This window comes from Passer montanus, unplaced genomic scaffold, assembly GCF_014805655.1.
Source record: "Passer montanus isolate IOZ18808 unplaced genomic scaffold, ASM1480565v1 scaffold30, whole genome shotgun sequence".
Lineage (NCBI taxonomy): Eukaryota > Metazoa > Chordata > Aves > Passeriformes > Passeridae > Passer > Passer montanus.
In genome coordinates this window covers 5,713,280-5,731,645 of record NW_024367708.1, presented here as the reverse complement: position 1 = coordinate 5,731,645, position 18,366 = coordinate 5,713,280, and the positions used below count along the sequence as shown (strand labels likewise).

The 18,366-nt window shown below is 37.4% G+C and overlaps 1 protein-coding gene across 22 annotated transcripts in view; it reads right to left on the bottom strand.

Annotated features, from left to right (window-relative positions):
• LMO7 (LIM domain 7) overlaps nt 1-18,366 on the bottom strand; it is a 132,363-nt gene that overhangs the window by 23,216 nt on the left and 90,781 nt on the right. For 9 of the 22 annotated variants that reach the window (XM_039714580.1, XM_039714574.1, XM_039714577.1 and 6 more), the window contains 9 exons: nt 17,924-18,211; nt 17,457-17,657; nt 16,282-16,998; nt 14,740-14,769; nt 12,321-12,438; nt 11,021-11,163; nt 9,269-9,737; nt 8,186-8,509; nt 5,185-5,299 (listed from right to left, as the gene is read on the bottom strand). In XM_039714580.1, coding sequence (XP_039570514.1) covers nt 5,185-5,299; nt 8,186-8,509; nt 9,269-9,737; nt 11,021-11,163; nt 12,321-12,438; nt 14,740-14,769; nt 16,282-16,998; nt 17,457-17,657; nt 17,924-18,211 — 2,405 coding nt within the window. The remainder of the gene's footprint in view (nt 1-5,184; nt 5,300-8,185; nt 8,510-9,268; nt 9,738-11,020; nt 11,164-12,320; nt 12,439-14,739; nt 14,770-16,281; nt 16,999-17,456; nt 17,658-17,923; nt 18,212-18,366) is intronic. The other 13 variants (XM_039714576.1, XM_039714597.1, XM_039714584.1 and 10 more) reach the window with 12 other exon arrangements.

Here is an 18,366-nt window from a genome sequence, read left to right as displayed (position 1 = left end):
AAACCCCCCAAAAACTAAACAGCTTGCACTTTGTTAAGTCCAGTAGAAGCTGGCTTTCTCATATTCTCATTTACATTTTCTGAGCTCTGCTGACAAGAGTATGCTGCTTTATTGCTTTGCTAAAATAGTTTATTAGCTCTGAATGGATTGGTAATAAGACTCAAGATATTGCTGGGTATTGTCCCACTAGACTTCTCTGGATTCTACTTATTTTATCTATTAAGGGCAAACTTTATGGCAAGTTGGACTTTGAATCTACTGATATTTTGCAAGACAAGCTGCACTTTATACTTTTTTCATCTGCTACACATTGGCAGGCAATCTCACTAGACTAAGGACAGAGTACATAGAAGACCAGTCCATAAACTTTTTCTGTATTTAATTCGGAAAATGGATGAGCTGAGAAACTCAGACTCTCCAAGCAAGATTTTACAGATTACATAGGAATGGTTCTGCCATTAAGAATTATTCCCTTAGCAGAACAGAAAATAGAAAAGCCAAGTAAAAATATAGTTAAGGATTGCACAATAAACCCTCACTTTAATAAAACAAGTTTGAATTACACAGTGGAAGGATTTTCCAAAGTAGTGAAATCCACACACCTTACTTAAAATATACCAAGAACAATGCCCTATTACATTATTAGAAATAAATGTTGACAAGTATGACAGAAAAATTTAGACACCATATGCTTCATCCTGAGTGTCTTTTGACTCGTTAGTAAAATGCTGCTGTAAGTCTGGCTCATCCACTAAGGATTCAGATGGCTTCACACATGAGGAAGTTAAGAAATTAAGAAATGCTGTTTCCTAGTACTGCACCAAATAATGATTCATCATAGTTCACTAAAAATCTCCATTGGCATCTCTGCTAGAAGAACATGGCTCCATACTATATCTTTCTGCATCATTCTTAAAATATGGACTAAAAAACTTCATTTGCTGTTATCAGTACTAATTGCTTTTAAACTGTATTGTGGAATAAAAGGTAGGGTTTTCATCTGAAGGAATGGACAACAGTTTACCTGGAAAAAAATATGCATGTCTAGGGGTCAGGAAGACATTAAAGAATCACAGATTTTTCAAGTCTGTTAATGGAAGGTATTATTAAGAATACTATCAAAGATACTAACACTGAAGTTACTAATTTCGACAATATCATGCAACATTCAGAATCATGTCTGATATTTAGTACCAAACAGGTTAACCACATCTGGATTAAGCCTTATGCTCATGATACAGGGTCCAGAGTCATTACATCTCCTGATAATTTCTGTCTTGAGTTGTGACAGAATAAGCCCCCAGTAACCAAAAAAAGGTTGTGTTAATTTTATTCAAATAATTTGTCAGGGATGAGACTGGGCTCAGAGGTGTGAACAGTATACCTCGGCTGACTCAGTTTTAGGAAAGGAAGGGAGCTGAAGATTTCACAGTTCCTCCTATAACGTTAGTAGAAAGGTATATGCAGACCATACTCCAACCATACAGACTGAATGAATAGCAGCAGTCTCTAGATCTGGACCTAAAATAGCCAGAACAACTTACAGTGCTCATTTTTTGGCCTGTAACTTTGCCAGCAGCTCTTCCTCCACAGTCCCTGGACAAAAGGGCTTCTCAAGAGGGCAGACCAGAGTGCCTATAGTGGGCTTCTGCTCTGGTTCACATCCAGAGAAGCCCACAGAGCCTGCTCAAAAATTCAGATGCCAAAGGCTGTATGCTACCATTTCTCTTCCCATGTCCAGCTCCTCCAAGACTAGAGCAGTTAATTCCTGTATATTCCTATAAAGAATTTTGTTTTCATTATATAAAATATGTACTGCTTTTATGTTTTTATAGGTTTTCCTGAAGGTAAAAGGCTTTTCATTCTTACTAGTCCCCAGTAAAAACAAAAACAACCAAATACTAATTTTCTATATGTTTTAAGTTATCTCTAACCTATCCCCATCTGTTGTTATTACAATAGATAAACACTATCTCAATGATTAAAAAAAAAAACAAACTTGAAGAATCTGGATCAAATTTACTTTGTCTTACATGACTACAAGTGTTTGATCAGACATGCACTCCTATATCAACACAGTCTCAAAAAAATATTGCAAAGGGAAAGTGAAAGGGGAAGGACTGAAACAATAAAGATTATATGGCACTGGGGAAGTTGGCAGAACAATGTCTAGATTGATGACTTAAGGCTTTCTATTTACCTAATTTTTAGTGTAAAGGCTGAAAACTCCTTTAAAAATGAGAACTGTCCTTTTTTATATGTAATAAATGGGTCTCACTGTGTTACAAGCTTAACTCTTACTTAGGTTTTTGAGAATACTTATAAATTAATATTGCCTATCAAGTAGTTTTCTTAGTAGATTTTTTAAGGAATTTTTTAAGAGTCATCTGTAAGTAGTAAAAAAATATACATGCTGGGTATCATCTCAAGAAAATTCTACAGTTAGTTAGGAAGACAACATATCAGAAAAAGTATTCCTGGAAGCTTCTTCTGCACTCAGGAGAGAGAAAAAGGTGACTAGAACAGTTGGTTTGCATTTGCCAAGCCTAAATCACACTTGACCAAGCTGGTTATCTGCAATGATGAATTGACTAAATCTCTGTGGATGGTGGAAGAGAGGTTACAATCCACCTTGTCTTTAACAAGACCATTGACATGATATCCCACAGTATCCTGGTATCAAAAGCAGGATGGTATTGCCCACAGGGCAGAACGACCAGATGGTGGAAAACTGGCTGGGCTGTCAGGCTCTGTGGGAAGTCGTTAATGGCTCTTACTCAGCCCGCATGCTGCTCACAAGTGGATCAGGAGGATGTATCCAGGGACCTACCCTCGTTAATGTGCTCACCGATAAGCAGGAGAAGGAGGAAAACACACCCTCATCAAGTTTTCAAACCTTGCCAAAAGTGAGAGGGTGGCCAGTACAATGGAGGGCAGGGCTGCTCTTGAGAGCAGGAACCTGACACTCAACAAGGCCACATGCAGGGTCCTGCTCCTGAAAAGGACTAATCCCAGTGATGGTACAGGGCTGAGAGCAAGGCTGGGGGAGCCCTGGCAGTGGTGGGGCTGTAGGAACACTAACATGACCAACAAATCGAGACACAGGGCCATTCAATTCTCTCAGCACCTCTTATGCCAAACGACAATACTGTGTCCAGCTTTGGTGCTCCTCTGTAAGAGAGACATCAATAAACTGGGGCAAGTTAAATGGGAAGGTACTGGGATGGTTAGGGCTGGAGCTATCACCAGTGAGGAAAGGCTGAAGAGTATGGACTTGTTCAGCCTGGAGAAGAGAGGCTGCAGGAGAACTTAACAGTAGGCCCCCACCACCACCCAGTACATACCAGGAGGTCTCTGAGAAGGAAAAGCCTGCTCTTTATTGAAATTTATGGCTGTAAAACACAGAACAGTGGTTATAAACTGGGACAAAGACTGGTCTGACTATATACGTAGGGGAAATTTTCTCTGAGAGGATAATGCTCAGAGAAGCTGTGTGGATTCCATTCTCAGAGGGTCTCAAACCCCTATGAGTAAAAAGCCCTAGGCCACTTGGTCTGAATTCCATCTTGACTTTTTTTGAGCAGTGTATTGCTCTAGGTGATCTTCAAAGCTGAATTATCCTATGACTTATCCTTAAAAATAGGAAATACAACATTCCCAAGTGCCTAGCTGAAAGCATATAATACTCTTTCATGGGTAATCCACCTCTTTCATCCCTCATTTCTTTAATGGGAGTAAGGATACAAGATGAGACAGCTGAATTATCCTATGACTTATCCTTAAAAATAGGAAATACAACATTCCCAAGTGCCTAGCTGAAAGCATATAATACTCTTTCAATGGGTAATCCGCCTCTTTCATCCCTCATTTCTTTAAAGGGAGTAAGGATACAAGATGAGATAGTTGTTGGAAGAAAAAAGTGCTGAACACAGGCTACAAACAAGAACACTGAGATACAGCCCAATCTCAGTTAAATCTATACTTTGTGCTCTTCCTTGTGAGAATGGTAATAAAGCATAACCAAGATAACAACCACAAGGCCTTCACCTTTCCTTGGGACAGAGCCCATGTGGTCTTTTGTGAATGGCAGTGGAAATGGACAGACCCTTGCCTCCAAGGAAGGAAATTAAACTCGAAGCCTAGCAGCAGGAAAAGCAAAGGGAAAGTTATTCTTCAGGCAAAGTGAATATCACTATTTCTAGAATCACAGAATGAAACAGGTTGGAAGGAACCACAGTGGTTCATCTGGTCCATCCTCTCTGCTCAAGGATTATCCTAGAGCAAATCTAATTAAGAAAAGTACTCAGATATAGTGAAAAAAGGCCACTTCACTTCTTGAATTTGAAAAAGAAAAAAAAATCCAAGACTGCTTGTTAACTGCTGTTAAACAGTATTGTTTCCTCTCTGGAAAGCATAATACAGGGCTAACTAAATTAAAAGTTTCCAGTTATTTCTTCTTTCTCAGGATGATCGTGTGTTAGGTGGAAAGAAGGGCACAATTCAATATTCCTCAAGTATTACTGGCAATGGGAAAGAACATTGTTTATAAAACAAGAATTATATGTGATTTGCTTAGGTTTTTGTTGTTTTGTTGCCTTTTTTTTTTAAATTGAGCTCATTCTCTGCAGAAGACTATTAAAGGTTAGAAATAAACTTTATATATGTGTCATCTCAAGACAAAAATGTTTGCTTTCCTTCAGTATTAAAACAACTGAAAAAACTACACTGGAAATCAATTTAGAAGTTGCAACTACTTAAGAATATGAACTGCCTCCAGAATTCAGCATGATTAAGAAAGCAGAAAATGAACAAAGAGTATTAACTCCTAAGTTTCCTCTGCAAGTGTTTACAAACCATGTGAAGTGAAATCTTTCAAACTTAGCTGTAAGAAACAGTCTGGATATTGGAAGTCTGCATTTGCCCCTAAATACTGTTCTGTAAGAGGCTTGGTGAGCAAATATTCATGTTTACACCCTCCTTGATCAGGAAAATGCATTTTGTTATTTCTGCATTCAAACTGTTTAAAGAGATGAGGAAATACATTAGCAAACTAAATAGTGATTTTTCAGTTCTGCACCTGATGTTTTAAAATGTTTGCAGCATTCTTAGCAGAAAATTCCTTAATTTAGAAGCCTCTGCAAATTAAACATAAGAAGAAAAATTTGTGTATATATACACATTTACCTTCTTCAACTGTCTGTACAATGGCTCCTGAAGAACTCCAATTTGTTGTAAACCCAAAGCTGCGACTGTGGCCAGGTCTCTGGTTTATACTGATTCTCATTTCACTGTACTGCTCCTGAAAAATAAAACATGACACTACAGTATCTGGTATCACAGGAATCTAAATGAGGGAAAGTTTATCCTCTAAATAAGTGAGGCTGCTCACAATGTGCACTTTAATCATCTATTATTAGCATCGCAGACAAAGGAAACAGTATTGAAGTCAGTTAACTAACTCGTTTGCTTTTTATACCAACAGGTGTGTTTTCAGTTTACATTTATATTTTCTCTACACATATCTTTCACTCTGCATTTCTGTTATTTTAAATGTTTTGCAACACAATGCTAAAAAAATTTAAGAAGTTGGAGGAAATTAAACCCCTAAATGATTCTTTGTGGATTGTCTTTGAATTTGTGAAATGTACCGCCTCCTCAGAGAGCATCAGAGACGTGAAAAAGCTAGATAACCATAATAATTATTTTTTTTTGCATATGTTACCATAAGAATCATCATTTTAGGTTCATGCTGCAACTAGGTTTACTTGGGTGCACAATCATCTTCTTGATTTTGTGTGAAATACTACCAGCTTGCTCTAGATTTTGTAATAGAGGCCTTGGATAATAAAAATAATCCCAAAATTAGCTAAATTCAGATATTTGCTTTTAATGGACTTTCAAGATGCTTTCAAAAGCTGAATCAAACTCTAATATGGCCATTTTAAAAAAACAAGAATATCTGAATGGGAAAACATTTTGTAACACTTGCTTTCAATCCCACGCTACATTTGGAGCATGTGTTGCATACATTAACATTCTAAGGTGAGCTCATTAAAAACTACTAAAATACCTAAATGCATGCTACACACTTCATGAGCATGACACTGACATTGATACAAAAGAAAAAAAAGTAGATTTTTCTGTCAAACAATGTTAAGATAGATATATTCCAGCAAAATGTGAGTGGAAGGGACCCTGCACATTTTTACACATGCTTTAAATGTACGCCTACATTTTGGTTCCCTAGCGACCCAGCCTTCCTGAAGAGTCGGATTCATTTTCCTTAACTTAAAATATTTAAAAGTCTAGAAACCTATGCCAATTCCTCTAAGCTCCTATGTTGTAAGATGCAACAGGCAGCTACAGCAAGCACTGCACAAGCAGGTGCAGCCAACTGCAGTCTCAGGGAGGTGCAGCCAGAGGTGGTTTCAGCAGCCCCCAAGTACTGGATAGAGAAGAAAACAACAGAGCACAGCATCGTCCCAAGGTATCACCTCATGTTACAGGAATGTTCCTGGGAAAACACTCCCCATTACAGCCCAGGGTAGAAATTAAGTCTTTTCTTCAGAACGCAGCTACTGGCTTGCAAATGCTCCCACACAGCCCAAGCCCTTAGGTGAGTATATTAAAAGTGAATCTACTGAACAGGTTAGCACACTGGGCTAGAGAACATAAAACTTTAGAGTTTGAGTGTGTTCCTGGAAATTGCTACTGGTCTTATTTTTTTTTTTCTCACCATCCCAACATGACTCTTCAGATCCCCCTCTTGTCAGAGAAGTAATGTGACTTTGTACACTGAACTTTTAACACTTTTATAGGTCATCTCTAAAACAGTGCTCCGCAGACCTGGTGTCATGGCCCTGATGACTAGTGAGCTATATCAATCTCTCTGTCAATGATTTACAAACATATCAAATGGAACTTGCATTCCTTAACTTGGAGCTTGGTAAGTTACATAATACGACTGAGATTTTTTCAACTTTTTAAAATATCTTTAAAATGTCCTCTCCACCCCATATTACTCAATTGTAGGAGGAAAAATTTATAATCTTTTAACTAATGACAGCAGAAGAACAAATGGACCTAGTACATGCTATTCTCATTTGCCTTGCTTAAACAGATACTAAGAACTCATATCAAATCTGTCAGTTTTTACTGATTACAACAGAAATTCCTCTGGCTGTTTTTGCTACAACATAGGAAACAAAAAGATCATGATCTCTTTCCTTATACAGGAATCACAGTTTCAAAAAATTATGATAAATTCATTACAATGGCCAAGAGGCATTAAGGGTATTAAACTGCAGTGTATTTCTTTTCCACAAGTGATTAGGAAGAAGAATGTTTGGAAGCAAATGAATTTCTAAGAGTTGTTATGGGAAGTGATTTCATAAATCAGCATCCAAGGTCTTATGACCTTCACCCAAGCAACTGGCACAATTAAGTTTTACAGCAGGATCAGGAATGCAAATCTGTTAAGGGTTATGAACTGAATCATCAGATAGTACAGAAAGGTATTTAGTAATTTAAAATTAAAGCTATTGGTGAAACATGTAAACAGTTGGAGGAAACAACACTTAAGATACATATTTCAAAAAGAACACTGAAAGACCCAGCCCTTTGTCCAATAAGCACATGCAAAAAGAGATGGTGATTTACTTCAAAATTAACAGAAACATTAATTAGATTCAAGTAAATAACTAAAAAAAAAAATCCAAGCCACAACAGATGGAAAAAAGGATAGTGTGATACTCATGTTTATGGCCAGCCTTTGAAAAGCTGACCTTTATTTTCCACCACCAGTTTAAAAGTGCAAATGAATGCTACAGCAGCTCAGATAATTCCTCTAACTGTCACACCTGATTATATGAACAGTGTGCTAATTTGGAGAATAGCAAAAAACTTTGCAAGCATTAAACATATGTAGAATAACTATTCTGAATTAGAAGGATAAATAAAATTAAGCACATGACAAAATAGATAGGGAAAAATTCAGCAAAAGTATAATTTTTTCTTCCCCAAATACTCTCTTTTCCTTAAATTAAATCAAAGGAAATAGCAAGTCTCTGAGATGTCCTCTTAGTACGAGAAAAATACTTGTATTAGATGTACTTTTAGTTATTTTTTCTTTTATTCTGCTGTGGCATTCAGTTACACCAAGTAATCACACTATTTCCACACTTACCATGGATTTTGAATCCTTAGGCTCTGTCAGACTGGCAGTTTCTGCAGAAGATGCAAGTGAAAGAGAATCAGGAGGACTGCCATACTCTGGCTTAGGAATACTACTTCCAGCATCTTGGTCTTGGGACTTTAAAGGTAATGCCAAACTAAGAGGAGGTGTTGACTGAACACCTTTTTCCTCCTCTTCCTCCTCACCTCTGCTTCTGAATGCACCGGTGGAGACAGGGTGTGCAGAGTCTGGTTGTGAAAAGGAAATGCTGGTGAACAAAGTTTGAGTTCTTTTAGCTTTTTCTACTTCTCCATTGTATTTCTGAGCATCATCCATCTAGGAAAAAAATGACAAATTTTTATTTGGTAAATAAGTGCTTTAAAAAAAGAAATCCTTAAATCTTTCAGTGATTTTTATTTTTAACAAAACCACCTCCCCCTTTGAAGCAAATTCTGGTTCCTGTACCCATTGTTAACTACCTACATAAAAAAATTTATTTTTTTCTCTTGAAATACTTGCAGAACAAATAGTCCAGACTTCTTAAGATAAACTTGTTAAAGTCATCTGATTAGAATTATTTACATTCTTACCACTTTTTAAATTTAAACAAATAAGGATTTAGGAGAAAACTATGAAAATCATCATAGTAATGGGGCAGGGGGGAATCCGTTTCTTTGTTTCAGTGCATTAGAGTGTAGACAAAATTTAGTCTAGCATAAAATTTCACCAAAGTCAGCAGAGCAGAGGAAACTTTTATCACCTGAAAAATTGATCTTTAACACTTAATTATGTTAACCTGGCTCCAGATAATTACCTCCAGTGACAGTTTTTTGATAAAGCACGCAAAGGAGACTTACTACAAGTAATAAAAAGAATATTTTACCAAATATAGTTACCAGCTTTAATTCTAGGTGTGCATTTAAGCACAGAAACACAAGTAAACATCTACAGCCACGACAGAACTTCCTGCTCTATTAACACAGCCTTCATCACACAGGAGGCACTATTTAACAAAACAAAACACTAAAACTACTGTTCTCCCAGCTATTGGAAGACCCCAAATTTACAAACTTCAGGAATGAAGCAGAATTTTACCGTGAACGACCGTGGAAGTGACGAGATTCCTCTTGAATGGACACCAAAAGGTCTTGGTGTAACCACAGATGTTAACCTGGAGGTATCAGTTTTCTGGTAAGTTCTCGGGAGAGAAGCTGAAACCTGAGCTGACCCAGTTTGAGCATTCACTGAGTAACGAGTGGACGAAAGTGCCGGGCTCTGCTCCCGCTCCAGGCTCTCTGGAGGAGCAGGAGCTTCTCGAGCAGCCAAGCTCTCCGGCAGGTTCTCCTTGGGCGGCCGGGTGGCAGACACACTTTTACTGTCCTTAGTGCTGTAGGAAGTGTCTTCTTCCAAACGGTAATCTTTGGCTGCTGACCAATCTTTTGCTGCTGTGGAAGGTGCTTTTTCTTCACCAAATACATCATCGTTCAGTGAATACGCCCAGTTGTGTTCCTGTTTCTGCTGCTCATAGGAGTCCTGATCTCTCTCTTCCCTATGGGAATAGAGCCTGTTAAAATACCAAATTGACTTGGCAAACAGGCAGGCCTCAAGTCTTTCAATTAGTAACTGTTTAAGGCTGAGCATAAGCCAAATAATGCATCTCCAGTAAATTAAAATTATAGCATCATTTAAATATATTAGTATTTTAATGTATCTTTTAATCTATCTTCTTCCACCTCCTCCCCAGTTCAGCACTCTTATAGCACTCAGACATACTACTATCATATTATCAGGCTGCCACCATGACAGAAATCTTTGCCAAGAAAATGATCTAGCTACACATAGCTGTAAATGATACAGATACACAAATGTTCAAGTTACACATCCTCAGAAATTCAGATTTATTTCAGAAAGAACAGGAATAAGATAGTGTTATGGGACTATTTCAACGGTGTAACTGTGCTCAATATTTCTGAAATGCTATGCTGAATTTTAGATACCTAAATAAGACAGTGCCCTGAAATTTAGCCAATTATTATTTTTTTGCTATTCATTCCTTTGTCACAAATGAACAACGCTACAAGGATAATCTTTAAAACAACAGTTATAGGATTCTTATTGGTGCTGAACATTCAATACAATTAGCAACCATACTTTTATTCAAGCAACTAATTTTTGTCCTCACAAATAAGTAAAAAAAAGAAATCCAAAATATTAGGCTTTTTTAAATATGAATACATGTCGTGTGTATATTACCTTCAGCTCAGTCATATGTGCATTTGAAATAAAGAAATAAATAGATAAATAAATAAGACTGTCACCATTAGAGATGGTACTGTGCAGTGTACCAGAAAGTAAATACCAAGAGGAAAAATTAGGGATGAAGGGGAAATCAAGTAAAAGTTTACAGCTCTGTGATATAAATTTAAATTCTGGCTGCAGTCCTCCCCAGTTGCTAAAAAAATGGCAAATGTAGTGGTAGAAGAAAGATAAATAGTTAACTTTATTCATGAGTAAAAATGGCAGCTATCCAGTTCAGTGCTATTGTTTTAACTAATTTAAAGAGAATGCAAATGTTGATTTCTCAATACTTTTATTTATGGATAGCAAAGTAAAATAGCATTTATAGAGAAAATTGTTTAACATTCCGTGCAAACAGCACATCAGAAAATCATATTCAGCCCTTCAATTGCCTAGATTTCTACATTTTATTTTGCAACTAAAATTGTCAAGATCTCTGCACAATCAATTGCAACTTGTTGGTAAAAGCAGCTCAAAAATTTAAAGAAATAAATACATACATAATACTCCCATAATACGTACACATAATACTCCCATTAGGATTATTACCTCTCCTGCTGCATTTCCTTCAGTGACTTGGTACTCCTTCCAGACACCTCAGAGGCCCTCCTTTCAATTTCTTCTCTCTCTTCCTTTTTCTTTTGCAATTCTGAAGTGTAACTCTTTCTACGACTCTTCCATTTTGCTAGATCCTGTTTAGAATAACAAGAATGTATACCATCAGATTTTCTCAAGGCCTCAAAGACTTACAGAGGCATCCCATTACATGCTATTTATTGGCCTGATTTTATTTGCGTGTCTGCATCACAGCCACATTTTCATCTACCTTTCCCCTAAATGACAAAGGGGTTGTCATGTCATGTTCTAGTCAGGATTGCCGGCTCACTGCCTCCTTAAGTTAAAAATTATAATTACTGGACTATATGCAATTTGTCCCATTTTTTCTCCTCTTAACATTTTCAATTTTATTCTAAAATACTTCACCAATCACACATCATTGAAAACTAATGCAAATGCAATCTGTACTTCTTTGTTGAGGGCTTTAGAGTTTAGTATGTAATTATTTTTCCAAATCACTACTATGTTAGACTGATACACTGGATTGAGAATAAATATGTTTTAAATTCTAAATTGAAAACAGACATTTCTGTACATTCTTCATTTCTGTAAAACCACAATATGAACTGGCAATATTGTCCATGAAATACCAGAGCTGAGTTAAGGGAAGTACTGAATATTAGAACTGAGATGCATTAAACAAACAACTATGAACTTCTAGTTTGGTGCTTTGTTCTTATTTTCGGCTTCTTGTTGATACTCTTGTCAAGCAGAGATTTTAATAAATTGAAAAGTCTTTATATATGCTTATGATGCTGTGCAAAGCTACCATACAGTTTACAAGCTGGATTTAAGACAGCATTATTAGGGGATAGGAGCCTCAAGAATTTGCACAAGGAAGTATTATTTATTCCCCTTTCTCCCAGAGGATCAAATACTCAGACATTCCAATCATTTTTCCAAAAAAAGTATTCAAAAATTGCAGATAACACATGCCCTAACTTCTCTTTATGTCCAGAGAAATCAAGCCTGAAGGCTTTATTACAGTACCTACAAGTTTTATCCTGAAGCGTTAACCAGAAACTTAGGAGGATATTTAAAATAATTTCAGTTCTGCATTAAACAGGCATCCCCAAAAACTCTAGTAGCTGCATGAGATGAATTGTTTTAGAAGACAGCCCCATGAATTGCTGCACACATGCCAAAGCTTTTTTACTAGGGACACTGAAGGCAGGTGACACCCGGCCCCATCAAGCAGGATGCACAAGAAGAGGTGAAAAGGAGTCCTTACTTCTTGCCACTTTAGATCTTGCTCTTGTAACTGTTCTTTTATCTTCTGCAGCTCTTCATAACGGATTTTGCGCAGTGTCTGCAGCTCCTCTGCACTGACATCATTCAAAGATTTACTCCTAGAAAGGGAAAAGAGAACTCAGCTTTATAACATCCTAGCCCTCATTTACACGAGTGAAGCCTTCAGAGAGAGAAAAAGATTTATATTAGTACAACTGAATGCTCATGAATGTTATTTTGAATGGAGCAGGAAACACATGGGCAGCTGATGGGATGTGCTGTAGTGCCAACATGGAAGTCATTAGCTGGGTATTGGAGCAAATAAAATCAGGTTAAGGGAATAAGCAGCTCTGTACATCTCCATGCTGACCATTCACATTGAGCTCCTCATAGAACACTGGTACTTTTGTTTTAACTTGCTATTCTCTTTATTGATCTCGTTTCTTTCTTTGACTGAAAAGGCATCCCCTATCCCCAAATCCAAATTCCCACCCTTGGACTTCTCTCCTGTAACAACCCCTGTATCACCTCTTGTTCTTTCCTTCCTTCCAAACCAGTTACTGATGCACATTTCCAAAAGACTAAGAGTCACACACGGCCAAATGCTCAGTTCATGGAGGTCTCAGGCCCCTATGCTGATTGCTGATCCTCCCCAAGGCTCTGAGATGCTTTCCATTAAAGTTGGGATGGCTAACACAGCCATCTTCCTGCTAACATCTTCAACATGACTACAATTTCCCCCAGGAACTCCTACTTGCTAGTTCCCTTTAACCTAAATTCCTCAAAGCTCACCTTTCATACTCTCCCCTACCACGTGCTATGTTTTCCTTTATTCTTTCACACTGCAGTGATAAACATAACAGGACATTTAGTTTCGATATAGGACCAGGCTCCTGATGAGATGTGACCACAAGCCTCTGAGACAGTAAGCAAAATGTAGGTGTTTCATCATAAGGTTCAATGGTATAATGCTAGGGAAAAGGAAAAGGGAAAGCTAGGTCTCTAGGGCTTGGGGTTTTTTTTTTGTTTCTTAATATTCAAAAATACCTTTGTTTCCATTTATCCAAAGTATGAGTTATATAGAGGGATGTAGTTAAGTTACAGCAGGACTTGAAAATGTGGCACTTCTCTGATTTGACGGAAAATAAGATTAAAACCAAAATAGATTCAGCACGGAGCCTTGCTCTAATCTGTTGCATTCCAAGAGATCTCTGAACTAACAAACCAGACTCTTAATTCCTCCCTAGTGGCTGAACTCATTTTCATTGGTAACATGAGACTGGCCTCTGGCCTCTAGAAATAAAGGCTTGGGCATTAACTCATCATGTCTGTTTGCGTATCTATTTTCTGAATGAGAAGAGTGCCAAATTCAGCAAAAAATCACCTGGTTGCTATTGCAGAAACTCTTTTCTTGTACAGTTCTTTTCCTCATTTTTATGCTTAAGTTATATCACACAGAGAACTGTTTTAGGGTAACCAAATACTACATAAGGATGTATCAAATTTGTTCCAGATGAGTTAAAGAAAACTTAAATAACTACCATTTCCACTTCTTTCTCTTGAATTACTATATCTGCCTGCAACAAAACAGGAAAATCTCAACCTAAAGAAGATATAACCTAAGAAAAGGTATATTCATACCGTGGAACTGGATCTTAGTTTTAATTTCAGTCTAAACTGAAAAACCTAAACAGTGGCTTGAGTCTTCTGAGTCTCCCTCTCCTAACACCTAACTTCTGAAACATTTTTCACTTCTGGAAGTGTTCAGTAATTTACCAGGTTTGCCTCAGAGTAAAAATAGGGAAGCAAATATATAAATAAATTTAAATTTAAAAAAAAATCAGTAGAACACCATACATTCCCAAATACTTAACATGCTATCACACAATAAGTGAAAAAAATATTTCTCTTTGAGTCGCAGTTCATCATAAACAACATGTAATTTCCCATGGCACAAATCTATAAGTTTACCACTGAGCATATATCTTCCACCTGGAAGATATAAAATAACCCCAGGCCATTCACCAATCCCATGATAAATACCACTGCTGTTAATTATTTTCAGATTCTAGCTGTACAGCCTTCAAAATAAAATATTTAATACTCCTTTACACTTTTTGAGTGTTTTAAAGCCTAATTTAAATACAGAACAACAAATTTTTCACTTCAGCAGGAATAAAACATTAGAGCTGATTTTCAAAGTGCCTGATAACCATAAGTTGAATACATGAGACAGCAGAGAGAACTTTTGCCATATACACAGCTTTTATCTCACATTCATTACATAAATGGCAAAGAATGGAACAACAAAGCAACATGCACAAGTTTTCAGCATGAGTTTTTAGCTACTGTGCATGCATAAAGATGAAAAGAGGCAAAAAAAATAGCATTACAATCTTTCAAGCTTTTATAAAACTTACCCTTGCTCATCAGAAAGCTTTTGAAAAAGTCTGAGAAATCAGAAACCAAAAAAAAGAGATTCAGTGTCTTGATATTGATAACAACATTAACACCATTAGTAGACCAGCACTCTCACTAAGTGATGGGGAAACTGAAAGCTTGGGAACCAGCCAGCATGGAAAAGCACATCAGGAATTGGACACCAGTCAAAAAACACACCAGGACTTGCATGATGGGCAAAGTTGGGCAGAACTGTCAGAACAAGGTTGCCTGCAAGTTTCCAACACTTTTCATTTAGCAGTACTGCACAAATAAAGCCTTGTGCTATTTCTACACCACTTATTCATTCCAGAGCTGCTGAGCAGCAGGATGCTCAAAAGAGACTCATTTCAAGAAAATAACATTAATGCCACCTCGAGTCCCTACAAAAAGTGTGGCTTACAGAGGTTGTTCTCTTGTTACTCCATTTCTGACACTAACTGAAAGTAATACTTGATGTGTACCAGAATAAAAGACCCTAATAGGAGTTTAGCATATTAATCCCTGAACACAACTAATCCAGGTCAATTCAAGAGGATTTTTAGTATTCTTGAATATGAGTATTTTATAATACACCTATTTAATGCTACTGAATGAATTTTTAAAACATGCAATATTTCCAAGCACTTCAAAAATATTTCTCAGTAAAGCTCAAACTTTGTTAACAGTATTAAGCTTAAAAATTAAATGCAGCAACATCAAAATATCAACTGGAACACAGAAGTGTCTTAGTCACAAAATAATGATGCACAGCTGGGAGATCTGCAATTTGCAATGCCGTATTTTCAGAGCTAAGTAAACATCTGGAACCTCATTCTCCCCCAGTAAATACAAAATTCAAAGGAGAGAGATAGGAAACACTTAAGAAGCAGTATTCAGTCAGACAAGAGAAATTTTGAGGATACCAGGAAAGAATTAGGGGAAAGAATGAATCGAGACTTTATGAAAGTAGGAGGACAGTATTGGCAGAATAAAATATGCCATGGTGGACTTTAATATTACATAGCCACCACTTGCTTGCACCATGAAAACACTTTTTTTTTCACCTCATCTAATCATCTCAGAACTGTGGCAGAACAGTTTACAAGCATTTTTAAACTTAGGTGCAAGCAAGAATATCAGAATGCCCATTTCCAGAATTCGTCTTTAAAGCATTCATGTGTTTCAGAAATGTTTTTACAAATTATCTTGTAGAATATAACAAAATATTTCTAGACTCCGTAGTCTTTTGAATAATCACCATTTCTGTTCAACCATGGAAAGAAACTTATGCAGAACATTGAGCCTGGGGGAATGATAACATATTTTCTCCAAAATGGCAGCCTAAAACTAGAAAACTTTATAATTTTTTGTTGAAAATATGGTATTGCAGTCATGAGCTTCTATTCAAAGCAAATAAAAAGCCTGTTCGAGGACAACACGAACAAACAGACTGGCACTCTACGAATGGTTCAGCACAGGATGATGCTTTTCTGAATGGGAAGGGTTCAAGGGCACTCAATCTGTGCAGGACACAACCTGACCTCTCCACCATCTGCCGTTTCTTGTGTCTAACTTTGCTGGCCTCCCTGATTGCTTCCCACTTCTTCCAGTCTTCTTCACTGCATGGACCTGGGATAAAATTTACCGGCTGGACATTGCTTCCCACTTTCCAAGATTCAATCTTGCGGGTCAGCATATCATCCTTCTTATGGTGTAAAGATGGTGACAGCACTCTGCCATTGCTCTTCCTTTCCTCTGGTATCGCATTTTTTTCAAGTAAACATAGAAATTTGGACCGGATCTCTTCTGGAAGACTCCATGGATCAGGAAACAGTGCTGGGTGATACTTGTCAGGAGCACCTGATAAAGGCACCTCTTTTTTTTGAGAGAGGACTTTACGAAAAATCATGTCATCCTTTTCCAAATCTGGAATCACAGTTTGGCCCTCTCTAGGTTGCAGAATTATCTCACCCTCTAGAGGAGGCTCCTGCTCAGAAAATTTCTTTAAGTAACGGGGGTCTTGAAGAACAACTTGATTCACATGGAAAGCCCCAGTTTTCCGAACAAACAAATCATCATTCTCCAAATCTGGATATAGATATCCATTGTCCTCATCTCCTTGCTTGCCTCCTGGTATAAAGGAAACATTCTTTCTACATTTTATGAGCCTAGGGCCAGAAGTGGGATCAATTCTGGTCTCCGTTTCAGAAGACACGTAGTCAGTGTATTTTTGCAGGGCCTGAAGTAACGAAAACTGACTGAAGCATATAAAACAAAAGGAGGGAAGTAAAAATATCATTAACTAGCAAGAGACAAGCAGATCACAACGTTTTGCAATATACATTTGGTTTAGACTTGCAGTATCCCAAGCAGAATGACAACACCACTTGGCATTCACCACCACTGACCGTAGCGCAGCACACGCCAACCAACGCAAAGGTATCCCGGCATCCTAACCTGCTCAGAAACATCACACTGACATGCTCACAACACAAAGCCAGTAACCCTATGCAGCATGTTACACTTTCACATTTACACGTTTCAGAAGGCCAGCAACTTATGGCTACATTAAAAGAGAAAAAAACCCAAACCCAGCAAAACAGAAATAACCAAAAAAGCACAGCATCACGGGACGTGGTTTAATTTTATTTAGCTGTTGCATATCCAGCATTTCTTTTTGATGCATCAAGAGAACAGCTCATGCAGCAGTATCAACCTGGGCTGATCAGGAGACTCCAAGATTTTTCCTTCTGCAATCTGTGACAATGAGCTTCCCACATATTCAGCAGTTGGCTTATAATTCTGATCCCTTCTGCAGCTACTGTTCCAGTCAAAACTTTGTCTTGATTGATTAGCAACAATGGTACAGCTTTGTTTGTAAGCAAATTCCTCATCCTCAGAATCTGATCTCTTTCTACTGTGTAGCAGCAGAAAGAATGAGCAGAGGAGAAAGAAAAAAAACATGAAGTGTACTCACTGAGTAAAATGCACAGAGGCAACAGTGCAACAGGTGCAACAGTATAACAAAAATAATATTTCAATTATTAAAAGAGAAAAGAAAAAATAAAAAAAATAAAACATATCCTGCTGCCACACTGGCAATGAAAATTTAAAAATTCAGAGTCATAGAACTACACTTTAGGCTTTGCACACAGGAGAGAACAGGCATGCATGAAAACGCACCTGAACCCTTGAATCTCTTTATACCAGGGTTTGAAAGAGGATTTCTTGATTTTTTTCCATAGCAATTCCTCCTCTGGAGTCCAAAACTTAGGAAGAAATTTGTCAAAAGCAACAACTGTATTTGGCGCTGAAGAACTTAGCTTGCGAAAATAGAGATCATCTTTTTCAATGTTTGGGATGCCTACTTCTTCCTCGTCCTCATCAAAATACCCAGATAATTGTGAAGGATTGTTAGCTCTTGGTTTGTTTTCCTCTTTAGTATCCAACTGCCTCTGCCTCTTCTGGTTACTGTTCAAAATATCCAATCAGTTAAGATATTTTAGGAGCAACTTGACATAAGGAATGCAAAAAGACATGCTTTTTGGCTCAGGAGCTCAGCCTTGTGAATGAAGCATATTAGTTCTCAATTTCATCACTGCAGCACCAGAAACAATAAGATAGAT